Below are 20,825 nucleotides of genomic sequence, written 5' to 3' on the forward strand. Positions count from 1 at the left end.
CTTTTGGCTTTTTCCTTTCCATTAAAGATTTTCTTATTTATTTAAACAGCGGCCTTGATAAGCACAAGTTGTACGATTGTCAAATGCAACTGGCTATGTAACTGTGGGCATTTGCGTACACTTTTTCTGATCCTCTACTTCATGCAGCATTTTCTGTTAAGCTATGCATTTGAACAGAGTTAAATAAAGTCAAACTTATTCATCCTTAAGATGAGTATTTAAAAATGTGTGGCAGAATCCCAGTTTAAAATAGCCAAGTTAAGGGAATCCCTGTCTAAGTGAAAAACACACCAAAAAGAATATCCATTTGCATAGGTTACCTGAAGGCTGCTAGAACCTGTGAAATTATCTTTCAGTTATGGAGCCATTCTTATCTCCTTGAAGGCCTGAAATCCCACATTCAAGCCTGTCAGACCACGGAAATTGCTTCAATTCAATCTTAATTGAAAGTCAGTTGTCCATAGTTCTTTTAATAATTCCTACAAAAAAATGTGCTTACTCAATCCATGACTGTTTGTGGGACACTATTGTGTGCAATTCGCTGCCATGTTTCACCCACAAAACATACTGTCAATTAACTTTGCAGTATATTCTGTAAAGCGCTTTTGAGACGTCTAGAAGATGTGATAAGATGCTATATCAAATTCAAGGATTATTAATATTATTAAAAAACTGCTAAATATTAGCACTGGACAGCAGTGTCCCACAAACAGTCATGGATTGAAGTGATAATTTATTATTTGTTTGAAGGAATTATTTCCCCTGGTCCACCAATCGACTAACAATGGGGCTCCTACTTACTGCTAAGTAAGCAGAGGTGTGTGGAGTAAGAAAACTTGCCCAACATTTTGCCCTGCCGGGAATCGAACCCAGGTCTCTCGCTTGTGAGTGTGTGTTCTAACCACTGAGCTAGAGGACTCCTTCAGGAAAGTACACTTCCAAAGTCTTCAAACAGGAAATTTCAAATTTTCCAGGTAGACCTCCAAATCGCTGTGCTTCAGACAGCACAATATAATTTTAAAGAGTATATGATTGGAAAATCCATTAATCACAGGAAACTTTTAAGGCACATCAAGAAATATCATTTTGACCGAGCTTTCCCCCTCCCCTTCTATTATCACTCTCAGCTCAGATGCCACCCAGCACTGTGAAATGCTTCAAGTTGTCTTCCCAACATGAAAAGCACTATATAAGTGGAGACATGTAGCTCAGTGGTTAGAGCACTAGCCTTGCAAGGGAGAGACCCGGGTTCAATTCCCGGCAGGGTGAAACCTTGGGCAAGTTTCCTTACTCCACGCGCCTGATAATAATCCCTCAAGAAAAAAAGCAATAACAATTTGGTCAATTCAATCCAGGACTGTTTTGTGGAACACTGCTGTGTGCAATTGGCTGTTGCGTTTCACCTACAAATAAACAGTCAATTCACTTTACAGTATTTTCTGTAAAGCGCTTTGAGACGTCTAGAAGATGTGAAAATCGCTATATCAAATGCAAGGATTATTATTATTATAAACGTAAATTGTATTGTAACTTTGTAAGGTATATGGCAAGAAAGGGAAAAGAAAAGCATGACAGAGCAGGAAGTATCCAAATGACTCAAGCAAAAATCAACAGTTATAAAACTCATGGTTGTCATCCAACAAACACTTATAGTGTAATAAGTGTCATAATCCTTGTAGAAGAGGGATTTCTCCTAGTGTCCTGACCAATGGTCCACCAGATGAAAAGAAATTAGACATTCATTGCATGATTGTTTGTGGGCATTGCTGTGTAAACATTGGCTGCTGCGTCAGCCTACAAAATACAGTCACTGCATTTTACAGTAAATCCTGTGAAGTGCTTTGAGAAGCCTTCCCGCTGTGAAAGGCACTACATCACATACAAGGATTATTATTATGAACCATTAGATCAAGTACTGGTCATAGCAATGCAAAACACAAATCTAAATACTTTTTGCACTGCAAAGCTAAACAATTGCATATCATAAGCTGTATGAAAATCCAACTAATTCACAAAACATTACACAAGATCATTGCATATCCCTGTAATTCTCCAATGGCATTTCCAATTTTCAGACACATTCTGGAGCAATAACTGTAATTACTGGATTAGATTTCCTATGCATGAAAGTCACCAAGCATCATGTTCGTCTGTTAACATAGGAAAATTGTCAGCACTACACATGCCAAAGATGTCCTTTTCTGATGTACAATATTTGAATTAATTTCATTCTACTAGTATTATAGTTACACTAATAATAATAATAATAATAATCCTTGCATTTGATATAGCGCTTTTCACGTCAGGAGGACGTCCCAAAGCGCTTCACAGAACATACTGTAAAGTGAATTGACTGTATATTTGTGGGCGAACGCGGCAGCCAATTGCGCACAGCAATGTCCCACAAACAGTCGTAGATTGAAAATGATTCATTTATTATTGTTTTTGGTTTTGGAGGGATTATTATTAGGCGTGTGGAGTAAGGAAACTTGCCCAAGGTTTCGCCCTCTGCCTGGAATTGAACTCAGGTCTCTCACTTGCAAAGCGAGTGCTCTAACCACTGAGCTACAGGACTCCACTAAATCAATTACATAAACAATATTTACATTTCTAACTTTGTATCCATCTCTTAAATGTTAATATATGAAGCAAATTCTCTCAAAATGCATCTCCTTAGAACTTTTATATTTAACGCTTCAGTGCATTTAACCTATATTAAGATTTTAACAGGTTAGGAATTCTGGATTGGATAATTCATTAATGGCTGCCAAAAATTAGACGATGTTTTGCCCACAAAATATAGTCAAATCACTTTACAGTATATTCAGTGAAGGGCTTGAGACATCTCAACAATGTAATAAGGCACTCTATCAAATGTAAGTATTATTATGATGATTAGCTATAAGTGGAGCCACATACAAATACTAACATTTTTGCAATGCAATAGAGTGCTCATATACAGTTTCACAAAAGAAACTTTCAAAGCTCTCTTCTGAGAATGACTTAAGTGGATAATGATTAACTCTGACTAGAAAACAAAATGAAACAGATGTTGCCAGGGATACATGTCCTCCGACATTCAATTTGAACTTGCATCTAATCACAAGATAAAGATAATTTTATTATTCACAGTAAAAAAGCAAATTGGAAAATCATCATCATAATGCACTGGGGTTGTTGGATTGGGAGGGGTGGTGCACTCTCAATCTAATCTACACACATTCCCAATCTCAGCCCAGCGGAATTGTACTGTTTTTATTGTTGGTTTACCTAACGGGGGAATTGGAGCATTCTGTGTTCAGACCAAATCTCCTCAAGTGTGGCTGGAGCTGGAGTTTCAGGTTGGGGTGCTACACTGGCATGGAGGGGTGGCATCTAACATAGATAAAACTTCACAAATGAACCATTTGATGCCAACATACCAAAAAAAAGTCCTTTTGTTTTCCCAGCATCAGTGCCCCTCACTTTGACTGCACAAGTAACAAAAGGCTTTCAACAAACTTCCAGCCAATTTGAAACAGACTTTTCTGACTGATAAATGCTTGATAAACATGTAACACATATGTAACTCCAGCTAAGCAGTTCTAAAAATGGCCTGAAGCACAAGCCCATTTGAAGTTATTTTACAATGCTACAAACTGTTTAATCTTAACTCTTAATCTCAATTAAAGCCTTATCTGGAAACTGGAATCACAAGCAACTCAAGTGACCTCTTCCTCTATCTTTGAACAATGTTCTCATTGTTGTGTGAGCGCATAGCATTGTTTCACAAATCATTCCCTGGAACAATCACATGCAGCCCCCTCCAGCACTGGGGAATTCCAACAAGGAGTCGTTTCATGTCTGGGACAGAGGAGGGCGAAAGCAGGATTCAGGTATAATGAATTGTGTATACCATTTGCCACATTGTACAATGGGTTCACCTTTTGTCACCACTGGATGGAGTTCATCATAAAAGGATATCATCTGTGGCAAGCATACATACACTTGAAATTACCAATGATGTTGTTCAATGTACTTAATATCAGACGTAACCCAATGCAAGTTCCAGGCTGGAATCCACACCTGCACTTAAGGAGATTAAGAGAGTGAGATTCCTTAATCACAAGCAAACATTGTGGCAGCCTGGAGTTCAATCCCAATTATGACTTTCTAGTTTAGCATTGCACTATGCACTTAGAGGCACAAGGTAAACACAGCATATGTGTATCACACCAGGATAATAGCACAATATTTAAAATATTATCTTACTGGTGACAGCAGAGACTCAGACCTAACTGAACGCCCGGGTTTACAAAATTGTAGTAGAATGATGTTGGCTCAAACTGAGCCTCACTACTACAGGTCTCACCTCTGACATATAAAGATCTTCCAGTAAACATCTTAAGTTACATTGTGTAGGAATATATCCCCTTGCCGCTCCCTCCCCGCCTTCAACTGAAAGACTGCTCTCTTCAACTGTGCTTTTGGCCACCTTCTCTCCCACCTCAAATCCACCACCGCACATTTAGTCTCGAAGTCAGTTGAGTGAAGCACTTTGAGACATTTCCCCCCCCAACACAAAAGCTGCTATGCAAATGTATTGTTGTAACACTTAGTTTTGTTTAAAATCTCAATTCCCCATATTCAGCAAATCGTCATTAAATCGGTTTCAGAGCTTTACTTGTACAGTTACTTTCACAGTCCACGCCCTAACCACAACATCTTAATTCAAATTTCATTTAGCTAAAGAGGACATTATTGGGATTAGCCTTGGGTGGCCAGTATTTCTCCTCGTTAATATTCAAAGTAAATTCCTTGGAAGTCAAGTTCCATTATTTTACCACTTTCCATATCGTTGTGTATTCATTTTAATGCTTTTTACTAGTGTAATATGTTGTAACGTATTAAAGGGGATAAATATCATGAAAGACACATTTTATGTCAAATTTGCCCCTTGGGACATCACAGTTAGGGGTTTTGTGATGTGACACAGGAGGAGATCCTCCCAGGATGCCTTTGACTAGCAAAATGAGGTGACTGGGAGGCACCAATAAGTGTCCAAGTACATCTGCCTTTACAACATTATTATACAGCAAATTCAGCAGAAAAGTACAAAGTCTATTAGCAAACTTTTAAACAATTTAACAATACACTTTATATCTCACAGACCAAAGACACTTCTTGCAATTTGCTGCTTCAGTTATTCAGTGAAAGCAGTAATGAATTCTTCGGTTAGCTGACCTTGGAACCAAGAACAAGTCTCAATTTAGTTGAATCACCTTCAGCACTTGTCAAATACTAGCTAAGTTATCTTTGGCCTGATCAGACCTTTATTAAGTTTTCTATCAGATCTGAAACACTTCAGTTCCTAGCAATAAATTCATGAACAAATGGAAATTAAATTAACACAATATGAAATGATGCAGGTGAAAACGAACGCAGTTTGCCATTAAGGAGCCATTACGTAAGTTTCAAAGTTCAAAATTCATATTTAAATCCAAACCACTCCACTTCAACTTGTTAAAGTTTCATTCCCCACTGCATGTCTCAGCTTGATGAATAGCTGATGAGCAAACTTTAAGGCCTGGTGCAACAGCTGCTGGAGTGAAGGTGTATGAACACATATTCATGACAACTGACTGATAAGCAGAGAGATAAGCAGCTGTTGCTCAAGGTCTTCTCCTCCAACTGGTGGAACCATTGCTCAATGGGATGCATGTCAAACTGATGCCAGGAAGATAGTGGCAATGCTTACGCATTTAATGCTGAGCTGTGCACCATGAAGCTCGCAGGGAGTTCCTGGTAAGTGCTATCCACCCAGTCAGGGCTCAAATTCATGTTAGTCGGATATCAAATGACCAATTAGTAACTCTCATCCCGTGGAGAAAGCGGGAGGAAGTAAGCAAGAGGCTCCTTGGAGCTGAAATCACAAGTCCAATCTCCATCAATATTTCCAATAGCCAAACATTAGAACTTTGGAATTGTCAACACCAAACATTTTGCTACAAATAAGGTGTTTTACAGGTTTTATAAATCACATTAATCAGCCTTGCCCACATCTTTGTAGTACGAATATGTAGTATATTATGAATTTCTACAATATTTTGTCAATACAGTTATCATCCATTTGGAATAGTTATTGTCATAATATTTACAAGCCCAGTTAAGGGAGATCATACCACAACTAATAGCAGCAGCTGGATGACATCTCCAAGGTACTGCAGGAAAACATCAGGTAATAAAAACAATAATCCTTTAAAATAGAACTTCTCAAGCTGAGAGGGCATCTCACAGTACCTCAAATGTTTTAATGTATATTATAGATGAATCTAGCAGCCAATCAGTGAATGGCAACATCTCACATAACCATGAAGTGAATGGTCACTTTTAGCTGAGGAATGGTTGGCCAGGACCCCGAGAGAAACTCTCTTCTCTTTCAGATAATGCCACGTGGTCTTTAACATCCAGGCAGATAGGCCTTCAGTTTAACATTCATCCAAAGGATGTACTTCCAACAAGACAGCGCAGCACCAAACTAGGCTGTGAGTCCCAAATCCCGACATATGGCTTGAACACACAACCTTCTAAATCAGAACAGGAAAGCCCAAATAAAATACTTTAGCACTGCCTTACATTCATGTTAACTGTCTACTGTAGACAGTAATATGCAATAGGCAATGGTACAAATTCATCTCAAATGTTGCCTGCACAAAAAATTTTTATAATAATATTTTTTATTTAGATTGCATCAAATAAAAAAGGTGCTCTTAAATCTCTCTATTGTAAACATCATGTGGAAAAAGCAGGCTGCTCAACCTAGTTGCCATAGCAATTAGCTGGCATTTTCTTTCCACTTGCTCCATCTTAATTTATGGCAGATGATATATTTGAAGTTTGACAATGACTATTCTATCAAACGAATGAAAAGAAACAATATCCACAGCTAGAAATGCAAGACGTGGGGGAAGCTTTGTTAAAACGCTTCACAAACAATATGCCGTAAAATGCATCTACTGTATATAATCTACAGGAAACTCAGGCACAGTTACTGGAGTTGCAGATTACTGCTAGGTCAGGAATATCACAACAAATAAATATTTAAACAAGTAATTAAAACAAATCCTAATCCAATACTCCACCATCAAACAGCAGCACTGAACAGAGAAAAAAAACAATACATTTCTACATGAAAGTCAATGATGCAAGACTAAAAATATTTAGAAAAACATTTCCTGCCACAGTGTCACATGAACGGCATCGACAATAATTATACTGGATTGAATTAAGAGTTGGATTCAATTGGAAATATTTAATATTACAAATCCAGAGCATTTTGTTTTTGAATTGAAAAACAGGAACCTCACTTTGACAGGGAACCCTAAAATGCAGAACAAAATATATTGATTTTTGCTTTTAGAACAATCTAAAAGCTTGATTAGGAATAAAAAAGTAGCAAAATGAAAATATTTACTTCATATAGGATTTTAAGGAAGGTTTGCTTATTTAAATAATTATCCTAATTCATGTTTTGTTTGAAACGCATTTGTGCCATCTTGACAAATTTATTCAGCATTTTTTCAATAATCAAGCATCTTGAAAATGGATAAGAAATATTGCAGATACTCGTTTTAAAAAAACACATTGGTATTAAAATGAAGCTAAAATCCCCAGACTGCCTACTCCCAGATAAAATTGTTCATTCACTTCTTGGCTGTTTGTGGGATGTTGCTGTACTCCACCTAACGTACTCCACCTTATTATTTATTATTATTTTTAAAGCTGAAATTCGCCATGAAATTCCCCTGCCTCCGCAAATTGCCAGCCTCGTTACCATCTCTCTTCCCTCAGGCAGTCAAGATCTTTATCCAGGCTTTTATCATGTCTCGGCTTGACTATGCAAACTCTGTGCTCACTGGACTTGCCAATTCTTCCCTCCACAAGCTGCAGACCATTCAAAAATTTGCAGTTTGTGTCCTCTGCTGCACCAGGCTCTATGAGCCTATTACCGACATTCTCAGCCTGGTTCTACTGGCTCCCTATCCCCATTTTTGTCCCACCCTAAGTTTGTAACCTTCAAAAATCCTACAAACCCATCCACTCACTCCACTCAGCAAGCACTGGATTGCTTCATGTCCCCTGCCTATCTGCCTCAACTCTCTGGAATTCCACCCCAGATTCTCTTCACCTCACCCTCCTTCAAGGTCTGTCTCAAGTCCCTCTTTGACTGTACTGGGTCATCTTCTCAACCCACCCCCCTTGGTCCCCAATTCTGCCAATTCCAACCCCTAGTTTGGGTGCAAATCCTTAACTACCCAGTGCCTTCATACATCCTCCTGACATGGGAGGCGCTGTATAAATTCAACTTGTTGTACTAATAAACCCAAAGAGAGAATGCTGTGCAGTCAAGTATTACATAAAGTTGCTTGCAACATCCTTATATTGTGTAAGAATGGTCTTAATCAACTGCACAATTTTCAGGCAACAGTTAGGAAAATTCTCACCAGGTCTTTCTTCGAATGACTCTTAAGCGAAAACTACAGAAGTTGGATCATTTATTGCACTGAAGATCATTACACCACAACTTTCTTAACATGCAAATCTGATAAAACAATCACAACGGGGTGGGGTTTAAGGCACTGCCTGTAAAGCATACAACTTTCCCTTCCCCCACCTTTCACCAATCTCTTTAGCCTGTCCCACTGTACAAAAGCTATGCATTTTCTGCATCCAAGAGTGAAGCTGCTTCTCTGCACTCAGGGCACCATCATAGCCCATCTTTACCAGGAGAGACAACAAAAAGTGGCTTTCCACCCAGTTTTGCCCTCTCCACTGGAGTAATTGCCTAGTTTATGGCCAACACTGCCCACAGCACTATGCTGGACTGATAGCTGCAGAAGGGAGAAAATTAGATAGAAAGGAAAAGTTTGATCTTGCCATTCCAATGAATTGCACAATGCAATACCATCAATACAACTGAACTTTTAAGTGTTGCTTTTCCCTTCACCTTGCACAACTCACCAGGAGAAGCAAGTCTTCATTGACCTTTGACAGTGATGCTCTACAGAAAGGCACCTGAGATAATCAAGGAGGTGGCTGGATTAGGGAAAAGAAAAACAAAACAAGACCTGACTTCTGGGTAAAGGGACTTCCTTAGCACTCCTTGTGATGGAGTGAACCAATTATAAAGCAACAATAATGGAAAATAAACAGCTATGTAACCATACAATACAAATTTGTGGAGTTCTGTAGCTCAATGGTTAGGGCACTCGCCCCACAGGCGAGAGATTCCCGGCAAGGCGAAATGTTGGGCGAGTTTCATTAATCCACATGCCTCTGTTTACTTAGCAGTAAGTAGGAACCCGGTTGTCAGTCGATTAGTGGATGGCTTTTCTGGGGGTAATAATTCTTTCAAGCAAATAAATATATAAATTGGTCACTTCAATCCATGACTGTTTGTGGGATATTGTGCACAATTGGCTGCCACATTTCACCCACAGAATATGCAGTCAGTTCACTTTACAGTATATTCTGTGAAGTGCTTTGAGACCTCTCAAAGACATGATAAGGTGTTATATCAAATGTAAGGATTATTATAATAATAATCCTAATCTTCATACAACACCTTTCACATTAGGAGGACATCCCAAAGTGCTTAACAGTACTGGCTGAGGACCCAAGGTGGAGGTTGGAGCTGAGGGGATGGGGAGGGGAAAGATGACAGAAAATATGGTCTTGAGACAGATCTTGGCCAATACTTATTTTTAAATAAAGTAATGTGTTGCGTCATTAATGGCAAACAACAACAACTTGGATTTATATAGCGCCCTCCAAACATCCATAATTCCAAAATCTAAAGACATCTCTACTACACGTGAAATATCTGCATTTAGACATCAGTTCATGCCCACAGGGCAAGTTTTGTTTCAACCTTCAGAAAGACATGGAAACTTGTTCTCCATGTTATTTCACCTCAAACATTTAGGTAAATACAGGATTATTAAAGGCATCAATAAATTCTTTATAACAGCTTCCTAAAATAACAGAAATTGTTTTCTAAATCCAGCAGTAACTGCTTAAAAACATAGGCGGGGGGAAAGCACATGCAATGACAATAGGCTGTCAAGAAACATCTGGTAATAGAGGAAATGTTTGCATACAAACCAGACAAAGCTTCAGACCTTGTAAGGAAAAAGACACAAAGGTAACCTTGACCATTCAGACCAATTGTGTTTGCTACACAGAACTTGCAGTTGATGACCAAATTTTTCTGCAATACGAAACATCATTATTTCCCGCCCATTCAAATTTGGATGAATTAACTGCTTGGATTTAAAGATCCAGAGTGCTTTCATATATGGCTTCCTACAGTATTACACAAAAACAAACACTTGCATTTACATTCATGTAGAATAACGCCTTGGAGCACCTCACAGGGACGTTGTCGGATGTTGAGCAAAGGCAGATGGGAGGTGACAGCAGGCACAGTTGAAGCAATAGATTTGTAAGTGGAATTTAAAGACAGATAGAGAGGGGGTGAGATGCAGGGATAGAGGGAGGGAGTTAGAGGTTAGGGGTATAGTGACTGAATGCTCAGCCATTGATGGTGTGCAGGGGGCATGCAGCAAGCATGAATTTGCTGAGGTGGGGCTAGGGTAAGAACATAGAGATAGAGAGGTTCTAAGGCATGAAGGGATTTATAGGTGAGGACCTTACACAATTTTTTTTAAAAAATATCGATTCGTGAGAGTAAAAAGACAGAACATTAGTAGACCTGGAATCAAGGATAGAAGTGGAAAAGTAGATTTGTGTGCCATCTGTGTATAGGTGGAAGCGTGATTTAAACCGACTTTGTTCTAGCTTAAAACTATAAACAATTAATTTAATATAAAAGGCTATCCATCTTGTCCAACTAGACAAAATGAGAACTCCTGCATAGGCAGTGTATTATTCAAATACAAAATGGTTTTGTTCCCAAACAAGGAGTAGTAGTGCATTCTGGCTGCAGAAGTGTTGCTGGTATGTGCCAAAGTTTACAATCAACACTGTGCTCATTCATATAGTTGCATTTATCCAGAAATAAAAGGTCTTCTAGTTTTGATATTCATAGTATTTAAACCATGCAATTCTAAGAGCTAGAATATTAGAGTCTGTTACAAACTGTACCTACATTATTGGTCCATAAAGCCAAAAGTTCTCACATTTGTCCCTTCCCACCCCCAGATCCTTCATGATCACAGTACTCATCTAGCAGACCAGAACTGTCTCTGACACACACTAATCCACAAGCATCAATGCCACTCACATCAGCTGCCAGGAAACACAATTCAAAAAAATGCAGGAAAGATCAAGCTTTATCTAATGGTCAACTAAGGGTCAAGAGCTGAAAATAAACACTTACAGAAAAATTAAGATTCAATTGATAGGTGGCCTTGGGAACATCAACATATAGATTTCTGATTTGAAGCCAAGCACTGTAATGTAAGGGAAGAGATAAAATCATCGCTTGGGGCTGGATGTGTGAAAGAACTATTGAGTGCAAAGAGGCATCTCTACCAATTTCTGAAATGTGGGGATGGAGTTGACCAAAGGTAGTTGGTGCTGTATTCTTACTTTCAGTGATATCTCTTGATGTAGATTTGATGGATGGGTGTTATATATTCCTTATTTGGAAAATGCTAATGAGGAGAAAAGGAGTCATCAACAGATGATTTTTATCATTCTGTGAAAAATGGCGCCTGAGAGTTGCTTCCCAAGCAATCAAGAGATGGGCACCTCTGGACTCCGTGTTGGAGACTGGTACTGTAGTCTTGGGGTTTTGAGCAGGTGATGGATCATTGGTTTTACTTTATTTGTTTGAATATGATTGGACAAACCAGTTCTGATCTATGGTTGCACAAATCAACTTCAAACTCCATCTCTATATATAATATTCAGATGTGTAGATTTTCCAGTTATAAAAAAGTTTAGCCATAAATTATTGGAGAGTCTTCAGGAGCTAGCAGAGACTGCCGAACTCTCCCAGAGAAAGGTAACTGATCAATACCCTCTTCTCAAACTTGGTCCTACTTTATCTAATAGATATTAGATATTGACCTACATTCTTCTATTATTTGACAATCTGATTAATAAAAAATGTAATTGATCATGACCCTTTTATGTCAGTATTCGAATTGTGCATCTCAATATAAAGTATACAGTAATCCACCACTCCCCTTTATCAGACCACTCCAAGAATACTGAAACATCTCAAATTTGCATCACTTAAACTACAATACTCTGATACATTGTCCTGTTTGAAGTCTTCACTCAATTTGTTGAGTATTTCAAACAATCTCATTGTAAAATTCAAAATGATATAAGATCTACCACATTTAAATGATATTCCATATGATTTTTGTCAAGTAATATGGCTGGGAGATGCAAACATTTGACTATCCAGAGGGGTGATGGAGCAATGTCAAAATCCAGCATCATAATTTGGATGTTCTCACCAAGCTGTCGTTACATTGCTCTGTGTACAGTGTACTAAAAAAATTGTATTAAATACCAAAATACAGTTTCCTCCTCTTAAGGACAACAACAAAATTACATTTGTATAGCGCCTTTCACATCGGGAGGACATCCCAAGGCCCTGGACAATCAGTATTTCAACCCCAAGCTGGGGGCCGGGATAGGGGAGTGTGAAGGGTGTGGGGAGGGGGGGGAAAGAGAAGGAGGGAGACCGAAGGCATGGTCAAAGAGGAGGGTCGTGACATGGATCTTGAAGGAGGCATAGGATGGTGGAAGAGTGGCTGAAGGCCCACCCGCCAATGGTGGCGCAGACGAAGCGAGGGACATAAGCAGGTAAGAGCCCGCTGAGCAGAAGGAGTGGGCCCATTGGTAAGGGATTAGGAGAGGTTGCAGAGGCTAATGGCATGTTGAGGTTTATTGCAAAAGGGTTAGAATACAAGAGTAGGGAAATCTTGCTGGAACTGTATAAGGCCTTGGTGAGACCACACCTAGAATATTGTGTGCAGTTTTGGTTTCCTTATCTAAGAAAGGATATACTCGCCTTAGAGGGGGTGCAGAGTAGATTCACTAGGTTAGTTCCTGATATGAGGCGGTTGACCTATGAGGATAGGTTGAGCAAACTGGGCTTATATTCTCTAGAATATAGAAGAATTAGAGGCGATCTTATAGAAACATATAAGATTCTTATGGGGCTTGACAGAGAAGACAGTGTGAGACTGTTTCCCCTGGTAGGAGAATCTATAACTATGGGTCACAGTCTTGAGATGATGGGTAAGCCTTTTCGAACAGAGTGGAGGAAACGCTTCTTGACTCAGAGGGTAGTGAACTTATGGAATTCTCTATCCCAGAAGGCTGTAGATACTCAGTCCTTGAACATATTCAAGACTGAGATTGATAGATTTCTAAAGGGAGTCATTAAGGGATATGAGGATAAGGCATGCAGATGGAGTTAGGTTAGAAGATCAGCCATGATCTTATTGAATGGCAAGGCAGGCTGAAGGGGCTGAATGGCCTACTCAGCCACGGATGGTTTTGAAAGTGAGGGCCAGGATATTGAACTGTATCATGTGCGATGGGAAGCCAATGGAGTCAGGCGAGGATGGGGTGATAAGGTCGCAGAGCCTGATGCAGGAGAGGGCACGGGCTGCAGAGTTCTGGATGATCTGCAACCTATGGAGGGAGGAATTGGGGAGGCCGACAAGCAACAACAACAACACAATTACATTTATAGAGCGCCTTTCACGTCGGAAGGACGTCCCAAAGCACTGAACAGTCATGTGTCGGGGTCCGAGCATGGGGAGGGGTGGTGTAGGGGTGAGGGAAGGCAGAGAGGTGGGAGGGGGACCAAAAGCACGGTCGAAGAGAAGGGTCTTGAGACCGACCTTGAAGGAGGCAAGGGAGGAAGCAAGGCAAAGGGACCATGAAATGGAGTTCCAGCATGTGGGGGCAGAGAGGCTGAAAGCCCGGCCGCCGATGCTAGGGCGAGTCGGGCGGGAGACATGGAGAAGGCCGGAGTCCGCTGAACGGAGGGAGCAGGCAGGTTGGTAGGGAGTCAGCAGGTCAGAAAGATAGGAGGGGGCAAGGCCATGGATGGCCTTAAAGGTGAGGACGAGGATCTTGAACTCGATTCTCTGAGGGATGGGGAACCAGTGGAGTCATGCGAGGGTGGGAGTGATAGGGTCACGGAGCCTGGTGCGCGAGAGTACACAAGCTGCAGAGCTTTGGATGATCTGCAGTTTGTGAAGGGAAGAGTCGGGAAGGCTGATGAGGAGGGAGTTCCCGTAATCAAGCCTTGAGGTGACGAATGCATGGGTGAGGGTTTCGGCAGCCTGAGGGGTGAGGCAGTGGCGGACACTGGCAATGTTGCGGAGGTGGTGGTGAAAGGCTCTCTATAAATGTAAGTTTGTTGTTCTTATTTCATAATTCTAATAAGGTTTAAATTATTTTTAAAAATATGCAGCCAGTAGTTAAACTTTAAACCAGTTTCCTTACATTTTCTTGACTTTATTGCTCGACCGGTCAACCATTTAATGTAAACGGAAATGATTGAAATCCAAAGTTCAAAATCCATACTAGATAACATATTTATGCATGTACTTCAAAACCTGCACTTCCTGCAGTCATAGCATGTGTGAACACAGACATATCTGTGCAAATGATCATGTCAGCACATCTTGTACTTACATCTGTAACTTTCAGATTTATATGCATAAAAACAGTGTTTGTTGATGATTTGTTTAAAAAAACAATGCACAGTACAAAGTCGAAAGTCATTAAATGACTGAGTTATAGATCTAACTGCTAGACAGTTCCATCATTCAATACAATATTCCTCACACTGCAAGTACAACTCTGTTTTTCGGCACAAACAGAACAAAACTGTGAATAAACTGAAAGCATTTATGATGTGCATCAATAATTAACCTAAAAAGCTGAATATGAATTTTATATTGAAGTGCTGACTATATGCAGCTCATCCAGTTTATTAAACATTAGATGTATAACAATGTAGAAAGGAAACTACAATTATGCAAATACAAAACACCAAAAAAGGCAGCAGAACTCCAAAATAATGATCTGCAATGCGTCGCTATATTGTTCATCGGGTAGATAGGTTACAGACCCAGATGTGTATTACCTCTATGTACCACTTCCCTCCTCTCTCCCGACCCACACGTCAATCAAGCAATACATTACTGTGAAGTAGACTTGCGCTCTGCACCCCATGACATCTCACAAACCCGGAGGTGCTAACTGCCCGGTAGCTGTTTTGTGTTTTTGCTTATAACAGGTTGAAATTTTTAGGATCCCATGAATTCTTTTAAAACAGGGCACCCTCATACTGTATAAATATGCAGCACATTTCTCTCATTACATTCAAGTATTTTGGAATGTGTAATCAAGGTCAAACATCCTTATTTTTGAGTTCTATTCATGTGACTTACCTTGCTTATGGCAAATGGCAGCTAAACAAATGTGGTGGGTGGTGGGGGGGAAGGAAAAGAACAATTTGTCTCACTATAATTAAGTAAGTTTAACCAAACTTGAACCATCAAAACACTGAATTATTTCAATCACTGATGGTGCAGTAACACCACTGGTGCATGATATGATACCGGTACCTGTTTGGAGCTGTTCTAACTGACAACTTTATCATCTCCTCAGATCATTCTCTATTTTGAAAAGGAGAGATCCCTGTGTGTTTACTTACATATGCAGGCAGAGTCCTGATCACGGGCCTCCAATTGCTGGTACTATTAAAAAAGCCAATCCAGGTCTTTTTTATCATTAGAAGCTTCAAGGAGACGCAGTATACTGTGAGCTCTGATTCAACTCAGAAAGAGTTGCCTTTGCTCCAGTTGCAGTTGCGAGCTGTAGAGAGAAATTCTATCTGGCCCTCGACTTACTCTATTAGCTTACCATTTCAAAAGTGCAGAATTTGGCAAATTCTTAAATTCAGTCTTAATTTTCAAGCAAGTTTTCTTTATGTTTTTTTTATGATCTATGGAAAACAGTCTGCAAAATTAAGACCGAATTTAAGAATTTGCCAAATTCTTAGCACTGTGGGACATCCACCCGACTTATAAATGTAAATTTGTAATGTAGTGAATTGTAAATTCAGCAGACTTTTAAATGCTCGGAAGAGAGTGCTTGTCAAGAACCAGATAGAATTACTCCTCCTAGATGTATACTACTTTCAGCACCCTCTTGTACATCCAACACAAAACAGCAAAGCACTAAGCATACGACAGAGCTACACCACTCATTGCATTGTTGTGACAGAAAGATGGCTTCATGAGATTCTTCAGATGAAGAAATTCCTTCGGCCCATTACCCTTTCAGAATATCTACACTACCGTCTTCCCATTATGGATTCAACCTGTTTTTTTAAAAAAAACAAGTTCAGCAACCCAGTCTCAACCACCCTTCATGGTAACCTGTTCCAGGTGTAATTATTCTCTGGGTTAAAAAAAATACTTTCTGGTGTCTGTTCTGAAATTGCCCATTGCCACCCTAAACCATGTCCTCTTGTTCTACTGTCTTGGTGCAACCAGAAAAATAGGACGCAGTAGGACCCACATTCAAATTTGGAAAGTAAAATTGATCATATCCACCATTGCGCATTTGGTGTCCGACTCATGAACCCCTCAAACAATATTGGACAAGATAAAATGGAACTTTATGAGCAGCAGTCACAGTAGTAACTCCCTCTTGTTAGCAAAACAATTCATAGCACAAAAATATTTTTGGTAGGTTTTGAGGAATAAACTGTGAATTCAGAGCTGCATCCAAAACACACAGACATTTCAGCCAACTACATTGAAGGGAAGCAGGTGGTCTCTACTTGCATTGGGGCGGAGAGGGGGTGAGAAGAAGTGAATACCACTCAACTTTTTGCATGAGACAGTAAGTCAATTGAGAATTGAATGCAGACTTACATTAAAATAAAAAAGTTGTACACGTAAACAATCAAGCACTTCAGATAAAGTGCAATATAAAATAACAATTCAAGTTCAAATTTATATAGTGCCTTTCACGTCAAGAGGATTTCCCAAAGTGCTAACAGAAGTATTCAGCTGAAATAAAATGATTTGTATTGATGAGGCTTGTTCTGTATTTGAGATGGAAGGAACCAGGTATGGTTAAAAGATTTGTTTGGATATGAACAAACACACAACATTCATCCTTCATGCAACATCTATGTTTCTTAAAATTAGATAGTGTTCATTCATTCTGTAGCCAAATCACTTACACAATATTACAAGCTATAAAATAGATTATTAATTTCCCTACAATTGGTCAAATATTCAATTATAGAGGTATGGATAAAGAGAATGTCTACACCTTAAACCTCTGAAACTCCCTTCCTATTAATCTTCAAGTTCCACAATAATATAACAACTTGCATTTATTAAAACCTACTTCTTTACCACACCTATGGTCACCTCTTCCTTATCCCTGCAATATCTGCTTCGGTCATGGCAAAACACTTCAAGATGTTACCTTACGTGAAGAGTGTTATATAAATGTAAGTTGCTGTTGTTAACACAAAGTGACACTCAAAGTCAAAGAGCATAAATAAAACAAGCTCAATTCCTCCTGATCACAGCTTTTCCAAACCCATCGATATTGTTATGAGTAGCTGTTAATTAAGGGGTAAATATTTCCCAGAGGGGAAAGGGAAAATCTGGAAGGATTATCCCTAAACTGCTCATATGATAATCGTCAGATCAAAACAGAATCAGCAACGACATCCATCTGCTCAACCCCGAGGGAAACAAAACAAACCCCAAACCGTAACTTGTTTATTTGTGGCTTATCGACGACATACCAAGTGAATCTGAACCCATCCTTGCATATTACACAACAAACACTTGCATTAATTTAGTGTCCTTCGTGTAGGGTAACGGCAGAGCATTTCACAGGATTGGACATTGAGTATAGGGGGGGAGAAGGAGTTGGCTATAGGCGTACAATGAGTTAGGATTTAAGGCAGAACCTAAAGACAGAAAGAGGGGACAAGACAGAGGCGTATCACAGGACTGAATAATCTACTGGATCTCATGTCTCAAAATCTACAATAATTGAAGCACACAGATGGTTTACTTTTTAAAAAGAGAGGCATTGAGACTGATTTTATAATATTAGCAAATCAGTAAGAATTAGTGGATTATTTTCATTTCATAAACACTGAGCAGGAGCCAAATCCTGTATGTTACCAGTTTAATCTTTTCGAATCCCGAAACAGCAATTTACACATCACTGCAGTAGAAGAAGAGTGGTGGCACCAGTGTCACTAATTATTGGTGCAATCAATATTTCGGAATGAGTAAAAGAGATTCTAATAATTCAACTTTCTACTCTCGTTCAGAAGAGCTAAGACATCAGTGTATCTTATTTACTTTGTGCTTGTGGTTTTGCTCCACTGGGTTACAATACCTTACCCTGTCATGAAGGAATATAATAGCCCCAAACAAAGTAATTGTATCATAACATCTGTCCAAGAATAGTTGGTTTTCAAGCTTCTGTGAGCTAACCGAGGTGCTGGTTATAATTAAGCATTAAAATCAATAGAAAAATAACTATTCCACAGTACGTGGGCACATCCGATTTGGCACAGACAAAAAAACAAGTTAATCTGCAAACACGAAACAAGGTTCTTTCATTAGTTTTCTTCTTGAAGAAGAATTGTAAGCTGACAAACCCACTGAAGGTAAGCTGTCGTTTATAACTAGACTTATCGAGAGTAACTCTGTTAGCAAAAGCACACTATTAAAAACAGTTGGGAGGGCATTTCCTCCTCCAATCCTTTGCTCTGGTGACATCAAAAAATCCCCAATAATTTTTTTTTAAAAAAAAGGTCACGAGTAGGAGTAGTGTGAAACTATGTTTGGGTGCGGAAACACACAGCAGCGCTCTTCATTTGCGTACCACGAGTTTTTAACCAAATCACCTCTCAACAGAGTCGACCTTTCACAGAATCCGGTGTCACTGTAACCGATAACGAGAGAGCACATCTCTTGCACTTTCAATTCATCCTTTTAAGTTTCATGGCGACACCTGTGATTGTCTTATTACTGAAAATGGAGATTATTAAACCATTTAAATGCTGCATTCTTGGGAGGTAAAGTACACCCAAGTTTTAACACACACACACACACACACACACACATGAGAATTTGATCCAAACCCTTGTCCTATCTATTCAGAGCTGATGTTTTATTGAAGAAGGTAATCGGAACCAATACTCCTGCAAATGATACTATGTAACACTACAGTGTTACCCACAGTAACACTGTATTGTCAAATGGCACTCAGTCTAAAAACATACTTTGCTCCCAACAGAGAGATCAGATTACCGCAACCACCAAAGGTAGAAGCCATTCAAATATAAAATTGTGTGTGCGCTAAGAATATGAAATGCCCACCGACGTTCAAAGTTATCACCAACACATTAGCGCCGTTGTGCAAACCAGATCAACCTTCGTTAAAAGATCGAGAGAAACGTGCTGGAGAACATGGAGCACAGGTCCGGGTCCGGGGCAGCGCTTTGCACCATTTAATCTCCAGGAAAGGTCACCTGTAAAGTGATGATGGGATTGAGATTCAAACACACACACACACACACACACAGAGCTTTGGGTCCGGTTCAGTACTCACCCAACGCCTGATGGTATCTCGCAGTGAACCGCAGTCCATCTCCTCCTCCTCCTCCTCCTCCACCACCACCACCAGAGCCCTTTCTGTGGCTTCACCGAAGGGGCTCCACTAAGTTCATGGCTGGTGCTCCGGCCGCCTGTCTGTGTCTGTCTGTCTGTCTGTCTGTCTGTCTGCCTGTGGGTCCCAGGCGCTCGCTTAGCTGTAGCTTCTCTTCTCCTACTGCCAGTCCCCCCCTCCTTCCTTCCTTCCTTCCTTCCTTCCTCCCTTCTCTCCCTCTCTCTCTCTTTACTCTCTCCTCTCAGCTCCTCCAGATGACCCTAACAGGGCGCATTGAGTGCGTTGCTGCTGCTGCTGCTGCTGCTGGTGGTGGAGGTGGTGGTGGAGGTCTGGCAGAGGCTGTGTGTGTCTGTGTGTGTGTGTGTGTGTGTGCACTCGTCTCTCTGCTCGTTGCTATGTTGCACTTTGTTTCTCCAGTTCCAGCGACTGAGGCTCAGCTCCTTCCCTGAGAATCTGATCCCACCCACGTAAAGAGGGAGTGTGAGCCTGCGCACTGGCTCACCAATGCCAAGCTCCCACACGCACTCCCATGGCCGGGAGAGGGCTGGCCATTTGCAGACGGAGATGTTGCTCCACGTCTTCAAGATCACCGGGGTCTTTCTTTCAAATGCACGTCTTTATCATGTCCCAATCTCACTGGTGTACAACAACAAAAAAACCTGCTCTCTCTGCAGACATTGGACCCCAGGGGTCGAGGGGCTCAGATCCTCAGGTGGTACACATTTTACCACGTTAAAAAAAAAGGAGGGGGGTGGGGGGGTTGGTTGTGCTGTGGAGTCAGTCGTAAAGCTTGTGTGGCTACATTTCCTCTGGGTCGTTGCTCTGCACTCACAGCAATACCAATCCACAGGGGTGAACGTTAATAATAATGTTAATAATACCCACAGAAATCCTCACCACTATTCTCTTGCATTCGGTTCTCCCTCCACACCCCCCACTCTCCTCCACCCCCCATGTGGGTTTTTTTATTCTTTAACAAATAATCAATTCCCCCAAAAATAAACAGTTGCATCCAAAGGGAAAACAAAAACGTTGTTGCAAACGAATTTGTTTTCACAACAGGAGGTGTTTTCATCTCTACGTAAAGGGATACAGATGTATTAGTGTATTTTTTT

The 20,825-nt window shown here is 40.2% G+C and overlaps 1 protein-coding gene across 5 annotated transcripts in view; it reads right to left on the bottom strand.

The window, feature by feature from the left end:
* The window catches only part of atp11a (ATPase phospholipid transporting 11A), a 98,936-nt gene extending 78,896 nt beyond the window's left edge, over positions 1–20,040 (bottom strand). For all 5 annotated transcript variants that reach the window (XM_007891762.2, XM_042334390.1, XM_042334392.1 and 2 more), the window contains exon 1: positions 19,654–20,040. In XM_007891762.2, the coding sequence (XP_007889953.1) occupies positions 19,654–19,692 (39 nt within the window). In that variant the 5' untranslated portion in view covers positions 19,693–20,040. The remainder of the gene's footprint in view (positions 1–19,653) is intronic.
* Between the last annotated feature and the right edge of the window lie 785 nt (positions 20,041–20,825).

The sequence above is a fragment of the Callorhinchus milii genome, unplaced genomic scaffold (assembly GCF_018977255.1).
Source record: "Callorhinchus milii isolate IMCB2004 unplaced genomic scaffold, IMCB_Cmil_1.0 Scaffold4, whole genome shotgun sequence".
NCBI lineage: Eukaryota > Metazoa > Chordata > Chondrichthyes > Chimaeriformes > Callorhinchidae > Callorhinchus > Callorhinchus milii.